We start from the raw sequence: 16,823 nt of genomic DNA, 5'->3' as shown, positions 1-16,823 counted from the left end.
TAGACTTAGAACTACTTAAACCTAACTAACCTAAGGACATCACACACATCCATGCCCGAGGCAGGATTCGAACTTGCGGCCGTAGCAGCAGCGCGGTTCCAGACTGAAGCGCCTAGAACCGCTCGGCCACAACGGCTGGCCCTTCGTTACCATAGCGATCCAAATGTTTTATGCAGATGTCCAAGCGCGTTTGTTTATGCAACAGTGTGAGTTATTTTGGGACCCATCTTGCACAAACTTTATGAAACCAAAGTCTGTTGTGGATGACTTCTTAGGCAGAACCACGACTAATTTGCAGACAATGTGCCACTTCGTCTATAGTTAATCGTCTGTCTGAGAGAATCGTTTCACGTGAACGGTGAACGGTTTCTTGAATTGCGGCGGTAAACTGTCATCCGGCTCCTTCATGGTGCGCAACACTTGTGCGACAATTTCGGAATTTTTCAATCCATTCGTAGACATTCGTTTGTGGCAAAACACCGTTCCCGTACGTACCTAAAGTCTTCGATGAATTTCGGCCCCTGATATGCCTTCCGACTGCAAAAAAGGATTACTCTTCTTTGGTGCAAACAGACAGCGGAGCAGCCATGATTAACAGCACGGCAGCGATAACGAAACTAACCTAGCAGCTTGAAAATTGTAAAGATATAACAACAAATAAACAAAGCATGCGTCATCAACGTAAAACGACAGTACTTCCAAAATAAACAAAAATATAACTAAATTGCGGATAATAAATGACTTACCCTCCTATATTGAAAGGAAGGTGAAGTCACGACTTGTTTGTTATATGAATCGGTACGTGAATGATCTACAGTAACATTATCCGAATGTTTAAAGAAATCAAGTCTTGAATTAATAATTTTTGTATTTAGAAAGTTTCAAACTCGTTTTTGAAGTACTCTGAGTGGCCAAACGTCACGGAAGGTAGTGGATGTGATGGCGGTCCTCGGCTGCTGAGACCTATGCAGTGCATTTGCCTCCATATAGCCCTGCTATAAAAGGGTTTCTGACGCCTCACATTCAAATCGCAGGCAATCTGAGGCACAGTCTATTGTCGACTGCCCCTTACGGCTCTACGCAGGCGACGTTCCGTCCGTTCGTCAAATCACTTTGTGGTCGCTCTGTATGGCGGTTTACGCGGCTAGAAACATTGTCGCTGCGATTTTGATGATCCACCTAAGATGGTCTTGGCCTCGCAAACCCGAATTCTTATGTAACGTCCGATATACTATGACCCATGCGTCTTACACCAATTATCAACCAACGTTCGTAGTTGCACTCTTCGGGTACCACGTCCACACTTGTGCACTAGCCGCAAAGTTTAAGTATCATAGAGTGCACCTCTTCAAATGAAACAACGCTTTGCATGCCTTTTGCCGACTCGTTTTACAGAGAAGGCGTAATCAGTAGGCTACGTACGTTGTTGGCGTCCTGGTAGTTGTTGACGAGGCAGTAGGGGTGGAAGTTGTCCTTGGTGTAGGGAACGTCTGGGTAGCTGTAGGCAGCGGTGTCGGGTATGGACCCCCCAGTGCCCACCTCTCCGTCCCAGGTACCCGTCATGTGGTTCAGGATGACGTCAGCGTAGATCCTGCAGAAAGTAATTTTTCCTTCATTGTTATTCCGTGCCCCCCTCGCCCCATGTAGCAGGGGGGCGGAGCTGTCAGAGGTACAGATAACCCCCTCTTCAACCAGAAGTACGTAGTACTAACACAGATGCTAAAAACGGAAAAACAAGGAGACACAAGTACTACGAATTCTAAAATAATTGAGAAGGTGATGCGAAAGGGTGTAACACAAATAATAAAATACTGTCTTTATGAACTAGTAGAAGCCGACCTCGGGGAAGATCAGTTTGGATTCCTTAGAAATATTGGAACACGTGAGGCAATACTGACCCTACGACTTATCTTAGAAGCTAGATTAAGGAAAGGCAAACCTACGTTTCTAACATTTGTAGACTTAGAGAAAGCTTTTGACAACGTTGACTGGAATACTCTCTTTCAAATTCTGAAGGTGGCAGCGGCAAAATACAGGGAGCGAAAGACTAGTTACAATTTGTACAGAAACCAGATGGCAGTTATAAGAATCGACGGACACGAAAGGAAAGCAGTGGTTGGTAAGGGAGTGAGACAGGGTTGTAGCCTCTCCCCGATGTTATTCAAAAATGGTTCAAATGGCTCTGAGCACTATGGGACTCAACTGCTGTGGTCATAAGTCCCCTAGAACTTAGATCTACTTAAACCTAACCAACCTAAGGACATCACACACATCCATGCCCGAGGCAGGATTCGAACCTGCGACCGTAGCGGTCGTGCGGTTCCAGACTGTAGCGCCTTTAACCGCTCGGCCACTCCGGCCGGCGATGTTATTCAATCTATATATTGAGCAAGCAGTAAGGGAAACAAAAGAAAAATTCGGAGTAGCTATTATAATCCATGGAGAGGAAATAAAAACTTTGAGGTTCGCCGATGACATTGCAGTTCTGTCAGAGACAGCAAAGGACTTGAAAGAGCAGTTGAACAGAATGGACAGCGTCTTGAAAGGAAGATATAAGATGAACATCAACAAAAGCAAAACGAGAATAATGGAATGTAGTCGAATTGAATCGGGAAATGCTGCGGGAATTAGATTAGGAAATGAGACGTTTAAAGTAGTAAATGAGTATTGCTATTTGGGGAGCAAAATAACTGATGATGGTCGAGGTAGAGAGGATATAAAATGTAGACTGGCAATGGCAAGGAAAGCATTTGTGAAGAAGAGAAATTTGTTAACATCCAGTATAGATTTAAGTGGCAGGAAGTCATTTCTGAAAGTATTTGTATGGAGTGTAGCCATGTATGGAAGTGAAACGTGGACGATAAATAGTTTGGACAAGAAGAGAATAGAAGCTTTCGAAATGTGGTGCTACAGAACAATGCTGAATATTAGAGGGGTAGATCACATAACTAATGAGGAGGTTTTGAATAGAATTGGGGAGAAGAGAGGTTTGTGGCACAACTTGACTAGAAGAAAGGATCGGTTGGTAGGACATGTTCTGAGGCATCAAGGGATTACCAATTTAGTGTTGGAGGGCAGGATGGAGGGTAAAAATCGTAGAGGGAGACCAAGAGATGAATACACTAAGCAGATTCAGAAGGATGTAGGTTGCAGTAGGTACTGGGAGATGAAGCAGCTTGCACAGGATAGAGTAGCATGGAGAGTTGCATCAAACCAGTCTCAGGACTGAAGACCACAACAACAACAACATGAATCGTTTTAAAACAGTGATTAAAATGTGGACAGGTAGCACAGTTGAAAATCATGAGAAACACTTGAACAGGAAAAAAATTGAAAAATAAAACTGGAAAAACGCTGAACACGACAGAAGATACACTGACCATTAAAAACAGAGCAACATGCATTACCACTATAACTGGAAAAGGACCTGCCCTGGGATTGTAGAGGAAAAGAAGGTGTGGTATGGAGAGAGATGGGTGGGTGGTGGTGATGAGGTTGGTGAATTGGGAAAAGGTTTTGACAATCATAGGGATGGCTGCAGAGGACAAGTAGAGAGGCGAACGAGTTGTAGAGTGGAGAATGAAAGGGGGTGGGGGTGGCAGGGAAGGAGAAAAGGATGGAGTGTGGTAGGTGGCGGGGAGGAGGAGGAGGAAGCCATTGGGGAGGGTATGGATAGGGAAGCATTGGATTGGAGTCGGTAGGACGGATATATGTTGGGGCGGAGTTCGTGGCCCGGAAGAGGAAGACGGTTGAAATTTATCTGTGAAAGGATGTGGTGGGTGTGCAGGTGAAGGGTATGGTGGAATGTGTAGGTAGAGGCGTGGCAGCACACTAGGGTTGCTAAGGAGAGGGGACACACTAGGACTGTCGGAGTCGAGTTTACGGACGGTGCAGATTATTTAGCGGTGTTCAGTTTGAGTGAGGAGAGGTGGGAATTTGATGAGCTGGTAAAGGATGCTCGTATGGGAAGCAGACAGTATTTTCTTTTCGCTCTTTATAGTTTCAAATGGTTCAAATGGGTCTGAGCACTATGGGGCTTAACATCTTAGGTCATCAGTCCCCTAGACCTTAGAACTACTTAAACCTAACTAACCTAAGGGTATGACACACATCCATGCCCGAGGCAGGATTCGAACCTGCGACGGTAGCGGCCGCGCGGTTCCAGACTGTAGCGCCTAGAACCGCTCAGCCAATCCGGCTGGATTTTATAGTTTCGAAATATTCCTTTCTTGCTCTTGGTCTAATGGCAACATTCTGGGAACAAAAGAAATAGCGGTACGCTACTAATAAAATAAGTTCTCTGATGAGCGATGTCCAAACTCCAGACTGTGATAAGGTACGAGGCTACTTGATTGACATTCCCTTTCCATTCACTTTTGTTGTGCGGAGTAGGATGAAGATAATCCCGACAGAAAATTCTTTGTTCAGCAAGCCCGATATACGGAATTTTCCATGCTAAGAAGTCAGAGCACTTTATAGTGAAGTCTTTTTCTTTCTGTCCACAACACTTCTTGAATGTGTCTCTAAGCCAAATGTTGATCTTCATTTTATTTTTCCTTTCTCAACATCGCTTGATGTATTACTTGATCGACTTTCCCCCTTCGTTGACACTAGTTGCAAACCGCTGCCGCTGGGTGGCTCCATACTGTATCGTGTAACATGTCGGCGTGTAACAGAATTATGTCGGTGGGTGAAAACAGCGTGCTAATCGCAGAAAACGTGCCTCCGATTGAAATCCGTAGAAAAATGAAAGCTGTGTACGTTGTTTATATCATCGATATCAGTCATGTACGACACTGTGTTGTTTGTGCTCTTAAAGATGTAAACAGTGGTGCTAATCTCAACGTGTGAAAAATAACTTGCAGTATTTCCAAAACTGAAAGAACGCCTTCGAGAATATCACTTTCATAGTGATGAAGCGGTACAAGCAGAGGTGAGGTTGTGGGTCTGTCAACAAAGTCATCCACTATTTACTCGCGTTATCAACAAATTCAGCTCTCGTTGGAAGAAATATTTTCGGCGGCAAGGTGGCTATGTTGAGATATATATATATCCAGATATGAAGAATCAAGACGTAGATTGTTAATGAACTTTGTTTTGTTGTTGGAAAATTCGGAGGCACTATTTTTGAGCACGTCCTCGTACATTTCAAAATATACTTCCACGGCAGTATTGAAGGATATCTGCCACATTTGGCAAATACTTTTTGGTGTGTGTGCGTGTGTGTGTGTGTGTGTATGTGTGTGTATGGTGCTTTGCACAATATGGTGATGTGCAAATCATATAAGTGCTGCATTTGTTTTGGACTATTTGAAAAATACAATCCTGCAACTTCGCAACAAAACCGAGTGGAATTTTTGATGGCATCAACACGCTGAGAATATTTCGCCACAGTTGAAGAATAAAAATCGAAAAACGACGATTATGTAAATTGTACTTTCAAATCATATGAACAGCCGTCTGATGATGAACTTGCCAGTTCGAAACCGGTTACGGCGCTATTTACTTAAATAAATAGCAGTATTAATAGATGCTGGTTGCTGTCTTCTTCTTCGTAAGAATCAACCTACATTAATTGTACACAGCCACGGTCTCACTCTGTCAGTTTTAGACAAAATAGCATAAAACTTAAGACAAAGCGTGAGAGAGATTACAGTCTCACGTAGACGACGAGATAAAATTTGACGAAAGTAAAATGTACATTATACATAGTGTGCTCGATAAAACTAGAAAAATGGTAGAAAGAACAAGCAAACGGGGACGAAGCTGGTATCAAAGCACCAACATTCGTTTTCACAGACATATAATGTTTTATGTGGTTTAATTACACGATGAAAATGAGTAATGACAAACTTGAAAGAATAACTGTAAAGTTTATCAATCAGTGGTCAAACTAATTTTGTATATTAGCTAGAGTGGTTACAAGTCTTAGTCATTTTTCCAGAGCACATAAATGCTTTCTGGCTGATGGGCGCGTAATTCTGTGCAATGCTCTTACCAGGAACGTATTAACTCAAGCCATATTGGGACTCTAGGTAAATGAAATGGAAGATTAAGTGTTACAGCAACAAAGTAACTACAAGGTGACAATTATTGAACTACTTGAAATAACATCGTTGTAACATCCGAACGGTTTGCGCTGGACGCTCAAACTGCACGGTTGGGCGCGGGCATGATCGGAATTAGTGTCCGCATGCATGCATGGTTTAGCAATGAAGCCCGCTTTCACTTGGATGGGTTCGTCAATAAGCAAATTTGGTGCATTTAGGGGACTGAGAATCCACATTTCGTTAACGAGAAGTCTCTTCACCCCCAACGGATGACTGTTTTGTGCACAATGTCCAGTCACGGAATAATCGGTGAGATATCCCTTGATCGCACGGCGACTACCAAACCGTTCGTAAAAGTTTTGGAAGATGATTTCGTCCCAATCATCCAAAGTGATGCTGATTTCGACAAGATGTGATTCACGCAAGACAGAGCTCGACCCCATCGAAGCAGGAGAGTGTTCGATATCCTGGAGGAGCACTTTGGCTACTGCATTCTGGCTCTAGGGTACCCATAGACCACTGGCATGGCCCTCGATTGGCAGCCATACTCTCCGGATCGCGACACCCGCGTCTCCTTTGTGTGGGGCTATATGAAAGACAAGGTGTACAGCAATAACCCCTAAACCATTGCTGAGCTGAAAAAAGCCATTCAGAGGGTCATCGACGGCATCGATGTTCCGACACTTCAGCGGGTCATACAGAATTTCGCCGTCTGTCTAGGCCACATGATCGCCAATGATGGCAAGCATATCTAACATGCCATAACCTAAATCCGAATATCTGTAGTGACGTCACTACGAAGGCTTTCCCGGCGTAATAATTGATAATATTCTTCTCGGGTGTGCAGCCGGATCATAACGCCATCTTTACACAATATTTCCATGGTCCAACTGGCCGCCATCTTCAGGTGAGAGTGCTGGTACACGATCTCGCCGGAACTGACTTCTCAGAGCAAGTGGTGGCCCCTATATAGGCCGCAGAAGGCCCACAACGCGTGCGCGAGAAGTTGCTGTAACTGCCCTCTAGCGCAGGTAAACACACAGCGCCTCAGTGGTGGAAACGGGAGCTATCAAAAATTATAAATTATTCCGACGATCGAAACACAGACCGTTGTTTTTTAATGTCTGATTACACCGGGTTCCAAGCCTTACCTAGAAGGTAACCCCTGTCTCTCTTAATAAGATTATCAGATAATCGAATCTCTATGGATTATTTTAAAACACAGCCCCAATAGCGAGGTGCAGAGTAACCATTTGTGTCTCGTCACACAGCATTCTATGTCCCTCGTTGAGGCAGTGCTCCGGCACTGTAGATATCTCAGGCTGAAGCAACCGCGTTTGCCGCTGGTGCTCAACACATCGGTCGTGAATGGTCCGGATTGTCTGACCAATATAAGCCTTCCCACAGTGGCAAGGGATCTTGTACACACCTGGCTTCCTCAAACCCAAGTCATCCTTAACTGAACCAAGAAGCGCTCTGATCTTGGCTGGTGGACGAAAAATACTTTTGATATGATATCTTTTTAGAAGTCTTCCTATTTTAGAGGAACTGCTCCCAGCAAAAGGCAGAAAAGCCACCGATTTGCAGGTATCTTCTGGTGGTTCAGGCGAAGGTCCAAACTAGAAAGCAAGACGGCTCTGTTTATCTGTATAGCCATTCTGCTTGAACACAACCTTGAGATGGTCCAATTCTTGTGTCAAGCTTTCTCCATCTGAAATGGCATAAGCTCTTCTCGCCAACGTCCGCAGGACCCCCTTACGTTGGAACGATGGATGACAGCTAGAAGCATGCAGGTAACGGTCCGTGTGCGTAGGCTTTCGATAAACACTGTGTCCCAATGTCCCATCATCCTTTCTGTACACCAGAACATCCAGAAATGGAAGCATTCCATCACTTTCCACCTCCATGGTAAACTTGATGCTAGGATGCAAGGAATTAAAATGATCTAGCAGGCGGTCAGGAGCTTCCCTCCCATGAGGCCACACCTTAAACGTATCGTCGACGACCTCCAGAAACAGGTTGGATTTAAAGACGCCGTCTTCAGCGCCATGCCCTCAAAGGCCTCCATAAAAAGATTGGCGACTATTGGGGACAGTGGGCACCACATAGCCACTCCGTCAGTCTGTTCAAAACATTTGTCGTTGAATAAAAAGTACGTCAACGTCAGCACATGACGACAAAGCTTGGTCGTTTCCTCATCCAGTTTCTCACGAATTAATTGCAAGGCTTCTTCCAAAGGAACACGGGTAAAAAGCGACACGACATCACCTTCTCGCGCACTCGTTGTGGGCCTTCTGCGGCCTATATAGGGGCCGCCGCTTGCTCTGAGAAGTCAGTTCCGGCGAGATCCCGTACCAGCACTCTCACCTGAAGATGGCGGCCAGTTGCACCGCGGAAATATTGTGCCAAGATGACGTTATGATCCGGCTGCACACCCGAGAAGAATATTATCTGTAGTGACGTTTACACGTTGAATAAAGTGTGTGTAAGCCGTAGTTCGTAAATAGTTTACCTTTTTTTCCATGTAGTTCAATAATTGTCACACTGCATAAAACATAGAGGCATATGCGTTTTTGCGTATAGGGACCCAAAGAGAAACTCGTGACTTTTTCGTGTTGTAAAATAAACAAAGCGGGGCCGTCTTTGTATGTTCTCCAGAGAAAAATGCGACTTGCGTGATGCAGTCTAATATATGTTCGGCGCACAGTAGGCCCTTACCTGACACCCACGTCATTGCAGCGCTTCACCATGTCGGCGAAAGCGGCCTCGTCTCCGGAGCGCGTGACCAGGTTGTAGGAGACGGGCTGGTACCTCTCCCACCAGGGGCGGTTGCGCTGCGTGATGGCCAGGTTCTCCGTAGGCGGCGACACCTGCAACACAGCGACGACCTCTCACAGCGCTGCCCAAGAGGCGGCCAGTCGCTGACTCCAGAAATCCTTGCACGTGTGCAGATGGTTGATACTGCCAGGTGATCTATGAATGCACTGTACGGACAGTCTGGACATCGAGAAAAGGTTCGCATACTTCATTTGAACGTCAGCGTACGAAATGGAAGGTTCTATTCTTACAGCCCACGGATTCTACACCAAAGACGAGGGTCAGTCCAAAAGAAATGCACACTATTTTTTTTTTAAATCCATCTTTAACTCTACATGTTTGAAAGTTTTACATTGTGTAGATACATCCTTTAGGAACAATATTTTCATTTCTCCACATAATTTCCATCCCTCTCAACTGCCTTACCCCATCTTGGAACCAGCGCCCGTATACCCGCACGGTAAAATTCTGGACCAACCTGTTGGAGCCACTGTTTGGCAGTGTGCACAAGGGAATCATCATCTTCAAACCTTATTCCACGAAGAGAGTCTTTCAGTTTCCCAAAGAGATGATAGTCACATGGAGCAAGGTCAGGACTGTAAAGCGGGTGTTTCAGTGTTGTCCATCCGAGTTTTGTGATCCTTCAGGAGTGCTAGTTCTGCATGGTTCGCAGGAGAGCTTCTGTAAAGTTTGGAAGGTAGGAGACTAGATACTGGCAGAAGAAAAGCTGTGAGTACCGGGCGTGAGTCGTGCTTCGGTAGCTCAGATGGTAGAGCACTTGCCAGCGAAAGGCAAAGGTCCCGAGTTCGAGTCTCGGTCAGGCACACAGTTTTAATCTGCCAGGAAGTTTCATGAAACATCCTGCTTTTGCCGATGTGGTCGAACACGACTCAGTCGAGCTTGAAGTTTCTTCATTGTTGTCACCTATGCATCAGAATTTATGGTGGTTCCACTTGGCATGATGTCCACAAGCAAGAGTCTTTCGGAATCGAAAAACACCGTAGCCATAACTTTTCCAGCAGAAGGTGTGATTTGAAATTTTTTTTTCTTGGGTGAATTTGCATGATGCCACTCCATTGATTCCCTCTTCGTCTCTGGTGAAAAATGACGGAGCCATGTTACATCACCTGTCACAGTTCTTCCAAGAAATTCATCTCCACCATTCTCGTACTGTTCCAAAAGTTCGCTGGATACCGCATTTCTTGTTTCTTTGTGAGCCACTGTCAACATCCTGGGAACCCACCTGGCACAAACCTTTTTTAACACCAACACTTCCAGTATTCTGCAAACACTTCCTTCCCCTGTCCAAACGTAGCGTGACAATTCGGTCACTGTGATGCGTCTGTCAGCAGTCAGCGTGGACAAATCTGTGACAGATCACCACCTATCCTGCTTTTTACAGATCTGACCGCTCTTTGACTGTCACATCCTGAGATGAGACGTGTACCTCCAGTACATTGTCGCCTTCTATTGGCTTCGCCGTCCTTCAGCGACTTTCCGTAGATGCTCACAACAGTAGCACTCGAAAAGCCGACTAGCTTCGCCATATCCGAGATAGTCGTTCGCAGGCGCTGTGCGATAACTACTTTGCATTTGTCAGATTCGCTTATGTCAGTGCATTTCCCCAGTTGCAGCCTTTGTCGTCGATAGAATGAGTACCTATTCGTCTCTCCTGCGCTTGTATACTATCTGATCAAACGTTTCCGGACACTAATATGGGGTGTTTCCATCGATCGACTTAACTATGGCTTGAACTGTGCTGGGGACAATGAGGTTCGGGCATACTGTGCTGGAAACACTTTCAAGGAGGTTCAGAATGCCAGTAGAGAAGAGGCAACTTATTCTTCCTCAAAATCCGAAATCAGAGAAGGTACTAGCTTGCGACTGAGTGGATTGTCATGCTGATACTATCACGGTCTCCAGATAGCTCCTAAACTGTACGCAGCACACAGAGTTTTAAAATGTGTTCGTATCCTTCGCCTTTTAGCGTTTTCTTAAGCACAACAAGGACTTCACAATCCAACCAAGAGAAACACTCCGTTACGGTAACGCCACTTTCTCAGAGCTTCACTGTTGGCACTAAACGTAATGGCAGGTAGAGGTGTCCAGGCATTCGCCAAACCCAAACCCTTCCATCGGGCTGCCACAGGGCACAGAATGATTCTGCACTCTTGACGACTCCATTTAGCCACTGTCCAGTGACGTCGTTCTCCACGCTGCTTTAAGCCTCGCTTAGCGTTTAGTATAGAAACATGTGGCTTATGAACAGCTGCTCGACCACTGTACTCCATTATTTTTCACTTCCTCCGCACAGTCATTACTGGTCATGAATGATTCGTCCCGCTGATTTCATGCGATTTTTTGCAAGTACCCTCCGTAATGCTCTATGGGCCGTTTCTATCAGTACAGGAGGTCTGGCAGGTCTTGGAATAGCTGTGGTTGATCCTTCGCACTTTCAGTTCGCAGTAACGTCGCAAACAGTCGTCTTGGGCTGCTTCAGATGGGTTAGAATGTTTCTGCACGATTTTTTACCCAGGTGACGTCAAATCACTAACCTATGATCGAAGCCGCTGAGGTCTCCTGACCGACCCATTCTGCTATTACAGCTTCTCTATTAACAGCACAATAATGCCCCCCCCCCCCAACATCCTTTTATGACGTCTCCTCCTCTAATGACGTTTAGTCATCAATACCGATTTAGGGATGCTCGAATGATTTTTATCAGATGTTGTGTACCTTCATCATCGAGTCGCAGACTACACCACTAGGTGGCATTCAGTCTCACTACACTTCGAGCTCCTTTGTGTGATGACAAAAACCGTCATTACCTCATGAGTGACACAGTATAAGTGAAGGGTATTTCCACCATACTGAGACGTTCTGTATGTTTGTTATGTCACACCAACTTCCACGTAATTGACAGGTACCTATTTGGCACGAGGTGATGGAACCGTCTTCACAACACACCTGTCAGTGTCTGACGTCACAGCATTATTGCTTTAATTGAAATATATAGGCAACACCCTTTCATATATACTGAGGAAACTCCCAGTTGCCCTGGGACACATCTGCTCTTGAAGTACATACTTTGCCACGATAGCACTTGCAACAGACCTTAATCTGTGTGACAGCTTCGGCATGCGAGAAGGCCTTTCCCGCTCCCTGCTGGCCAACAGCTAAGAGTGCCATTAAGCAAACTTAAAAAAATTGCGCTTAAAAGCTGAATATCGAGGGAAAGTACCAGGCCAAGAATGGAACAAGCCGTCATTCGTCAATGTGTTGCGACTGATTTGCATGCCTTGGAAACCACAAGCAGAAATTTTGGTAACTGGTGAAACAAGTCTGAGGAGCTGGTTTCTGTGAACGTTCCAATGGGCCAGGGATTGTCTCATGGCAGCATAGATTCGTAAACAACAACAACAACAACTAGCTACAAATTTAACAAGTGAATGGAGTAAATTATCACATACATGTGCTTTATATTCCTCTACAGTTACGACTGTTGCAAACGAAATAAAAAATCATGCTGATTGAAAACTTACATGATCTGAAGTCTGTGCTCTGACAAGAAAAATAAAAATGTTTGTTCACTGGACAACTGACCTCATTTTATTTATCAGTTCTTAGAACTGATTGTGTGTGGTGTGTGTGTGAGTGTGTGTGTGTGTTTGTGTGTGTGTGTGAAACCTTATGGGACTTAACTGCTAAGGTCATCAGTCCCTAAGCTTACACACTACTTAACCTAAATTCTCCTAAGGACAAACACACACACCCATGCCCGAGGGAGGACTCGAACCTCCGCCGGGGCCAGCCGCACAGTCCATGACTGCAACGCACTAGACCGCTCGGCTAATCCCGCGCGGCTTAGAACTGATTCAAGTAAACTAAACATGTCTGCTTACTTTCATACCAACATGATCCTTAACGTCTAAAGCTGTAGCCAACAACGAATTATTTGGAGTTTCCTGACCAATCATGGAGTTCATTTCTACAAAGTACCACGTGGTACATTCGTATTCGGGGTGGCTACAATTAAAGTGCAGCTAGTCATAGAGATCAACTGTGCGCTGTTATTATCATATAGAAGTGGATTTTGGTAAATACTTCAATGCGTAAGGCGGAACCGATTCGTGCTGGAAAAGAATATTTCCAAGTTCGGGCACCAGGTGCAAATCTGTTGCTGTGAATGCAAGAAAGGCATACAGAGATGTTTCCATAATTATGTAATGGAATAGGAACAGCCCGCAGAGAGTAAAGGTCAAAGAAGTGAGAAAGAAATAATGCTGATTTCATTATTAACTGCCACTTACACAATTTGTTCAATACGAGCACCGGACTCCTCGATAAGATGATGTACAGGGCTAGATTTGCACCTAGTGGCCAAAATTGGAACTGCTTTTTCGAGTGTAAACACGTTCCGTATTAACACGTTAACATATCTGCCAGTTTCGCTGCTATACGATAATTACAGCCCAGACTGGACCTCTGTCAGTAGATGCACCGTAATTACAGCTACCCAGTATGTCTCCCAACCCACATTCTGATATTTTCTCATTCAGCCTTTCCAGTTCTTTTCTGAAATTTGTTTGGGGCGAACTGAATTTCTCCCACTTTCTACAGAAGGTGATCAACAATGCACAGTATCACTACTACAAGGTGAAATGTATTGCCAGCGTGTCTGAGGGGGAATCGTCAATATTTAGGCAAATGGCAGGAACTGTTATTCGAAGGAAAAAAGTCTAGTAAACGTCGGCTATAAAATGCACACCATAAGAGCTAAGAGGAGTTGTTCAGCAGAAGAAAGTGTTTCACAGTGCGAAGATGAACAAGTGGTCATAGCTCTTAAGGTATGCACTTCAGAGCCCGTGGTATCTGTACCCTTTTACTCTTTTTTGGCCAATGCTAACTCTTCCCAAAGTATGGAAAGCAAAGAGCTTGCCGTGGAAGAGAATTGTGTCATAGTATCAAAGATTAAGACTTTTAAGGTACATATTTAGGAGCCCGTGTTTATAAGACTTTCTTGCATCGAATGGTCGTTCCTGTCGTATCTCTGAATATTGTCCATTCCTCCTGGGACATCTTGTAGATTAAACGAGCAACAAAATGGCTCTAAGCACTATGGCACAACATCTGAGGCCATCAGTCCGCTAAACGTGCATCAATATTTTTGGAGTTCTACAGGTTTCTTCGATATAGTGCGAAAAACCGTCAGTAGCATAGTCAGATAGTCAAATGTATTTCGCAGTACTCAGTGTTGCGTAAAAAATGTTGAGGACCCCTTAACGGCGAGGCCGGCCGAAGTGGCTGAGCGGTTCTAGGCGCTTCAGTCTGGAACCGAGCGACCGCTACGGTCGCAGGTTTGAATCCTGCTTCGGGCGTGGCTGTGTGTGATGTCCTTAGGTTAGTTAGGTTTAAGTAGTTCTAAGTTCTAGGGGACTGATGACCTCAGCTTTTAAGTCCCATAATGATCACAAGGGAACCTCCCCATGCTCCACCTCCCCCCCCCCCCCCCCCCCGTCAGATTTAGTTATAAGTTGGCACAGTGGACAGGCCTTGAAAAACTGTACACCAATCGAGAAAACAGGAAGATGTTGTGTGGAACTATGGAAAAAATAAGCAAAATATACAAACTGAGTAGTCCATGCGCAAGATAGGCAACATCAAGGAGAATATGAGCTCAGGAGCGCCATGGTCCCGTGGTTAGCGTGAGCAGTTGCGGAAGGAGAGGTCCTTGGTTCAAGTCTTCCCCCCGAGTGAAAAGTTGTGATTTTTTATTTTCAGACAGTTATTATCTGTCCGTCCGTCCGATGCGAGGTAACTGCGCCGTAGTATGGGGACGTTACACCAAAACAAACATAGAAACTGGTAGAAGGTAGAAGAATCTTTCTACCCATTCGCCAAGTGTACAAGTTAGGTCGGTCGACAACATATTCCTGTCACGTGACGCACATGCCGTCACTAGTGTCATATAGACTATTTCAGACGTGTTTTCCTGTGGAGGAATCGGTTGACATATGACCTTGCGATCAAATGTTTTCGGTTCCCATTGGAGAGGCACGTCCTTTCGTCCACTAATCGCACGGTTTTGCGGTGCGTTCGCAAAGCACAGACACTAAACATACTACAGTGAACAGAGACGTCAATGAACGAACGGACAGATCATAACTTTGCGAAAATAAAGAAAGTAAACTTTTCACTCGAGGGAACATTTGAACCGAGGACTTCTCGTTCCGCAGCTGGTCACGCTAACCACGGGACCACGGCGCCCCTGAGCGCACACTCTCCTTGATGTTGCCTATCTTGCACATGGACTACTCAGTTTGTATATTTTGCTTATTTTATTCATAGTTCCACACAACTTCTTCCTGTTTTCTCGATTGATCTGTATTCAGTTTTTCAAGGCCCATCCACTGTGCCACTAAATCTGAGGGGGGTGCGATGGGGAGGTTACCTTGTCAGAGCCATTTGAATCTTAACGGCGAGTCGTATTCCTTGTGAGGAGTCGTTTAGGCAACCCGTGACTCACCTGCACACCACCGAAGCCCTTGGGGCCGAGGAAGTTCTCGCACTCGGCGGCGATGTCGGCCCATTTCCACTCGAACAGGTGCACCATGGCCGTCCTGCCGGGCAGCCAGTATGGGTCCTTCTGCGCCACGGCGGCCGCCACGACGGCGGCCAACACGAGGAGCGCTCCACGGGCCGCTGGTGTCTGCATGCTGGCTGGCGGGCTCCCGTGGTGCTGACGTCCTCTGCCCGCGGCCGCGTCTTCTTATACCGACGCGCGAAGGTCTGTCAATAGCGCCGGACCGCCGCCCCCCTCCTGACCAATCGCAGCGCGAGGCGGTGCCGTGCGCGGAGGGGGAACGGCGGATCCGCCTTGTTTTCGCGACGAGCCGGCTCCTGTTGTCACGCGGCGAGCGTCGGCTGCTCTACATGCAGTCCCTCGCCCTCCGTGACACCTGGACAAACATTTGTTCAGCCTGTCCCCTCACCTCGCCTACGACTGTCGCGTACTGGCCCCTGTTTCCAGTAGCTGCTGTTCCGCTACTAGCGGATGCAGTGAGTAGAAGCAAAGTGCCGGTTGTCTGGAGAACAGAGGCTGACCGCTAGGTTATCAGGCTTGTCTTTAGTCGGAGATTATTTACAAAAAAATGGTTCAAATGGCTCTGAGCACTATGCGACTTAACTTCTCAGGCCATCAGTCGCCTAGAACTAAGAACTAATTAAACCTAACTAACCTAAGGACATCACACACATCCATGCCCGAAGCAGGATTCGAACCTGCGACGGTAGCGGTCGCTTGGCTCCAGACTGTAGCGCCTAGAACCGCACGGCCACTCTGGCCGGCGATTATTTACAGTTACTTACGCATTTAGAGACATTACACTAGAAATTAGAGACGTGAGTTTCGTAATTTCCGAGGCCGTTAACATGTGTACAGAAATATGCTTGGTTTCATTTAAACTTCTGTTGGCCTATTTCGTCTTTATAGACTGGGCACCTTCGGCAGTGCAGATAAGACAGTGTCTCTTTTCCAAGATCAGCTTCTGCCTTGTTTTATGCCCGTCACACTTCCATTGTCAACCAATTTGTGATACTCTAGTAATTGCACCCAATATCTTCGATACTATGTTGTATATGATGCGATATCTGTTATGGCTCTAAGCACTATGGGACTTAGCATTTGAGGTCTTCAGTCACCGAGACTTAGAACTACTTAAACCTAACTAACCTAAGGACATCACACACATCCATGCCCGAGGCAGGATTCGAATCTGCGACTGTAGCAGCAGCGCGGCTCCGGACTGAAGCCCCTAGAACCTCTCGGGCACAGCGGCCGGCCATCTCCTACATCTATATCTACATCATACTCCACAAGCCACCTAATAATGTGTGGCGGAGGGTACTTTCAGTATCATTATTTGATCCCTCCAGCCCTATTCCACTCGCGAATAG

The 16,823-nt window shown here is 45.8% G+C and overlaps 1 protein-coding gene across 1 annotated transcript in view; it reads right to left on the bottom strand.

Annotated features, from left to right (window-relative positions):
• LOC124605533 (alpha-amylase 1-like) overlaps positions 1-15,619 on the bottom strand; it is a 66,058-nt gene extending 50,439 nt beyond the window's left edge. The window contains exons 1-3 of the mRNA XM_047137280.1: positions 15,394-15,619; positions 8,769-8,920; positions 1,423-1,591 (exon numbers count right to left, since the gene is read on the bottom strand). Coding sequence (XP_046993236.1) covers positions 1,423-1,591; positions 8,769-8,920; positions 15,394-15,582 — 510 coding nt within the window. The 5' untranslated portion in view covers positions 15,583-15,619. The remainder of the gene's footprint in view (positions 1-1,422; positions 1,592-8,768; positions 8,921-15,393) is intronic.
• Positions 15,620-16,823: the final 1,204 nt, after the last annotated feature.

This window comes from Schistocerca americana, chromosome 3 (genome assembly GCF_021461395.2).
Source record: "Schistocerca americana isolate TAMUIC-IGC-003095 chromosome 3, iqSchAmer2.1, whole genome shotgun sequence".
Classification (NCBI taxonomy): Eukaryota; Metazoa; Arthropoda; class Insecta; order Orthoptera; family Acrididae; genus Schistocerca; species Schistocerca americana.
The sequence above is the reverse complement of the archived record's forward strand: the minus strand, read 5'-3'. Positions and strand labels throughout refer to the sequence as shown.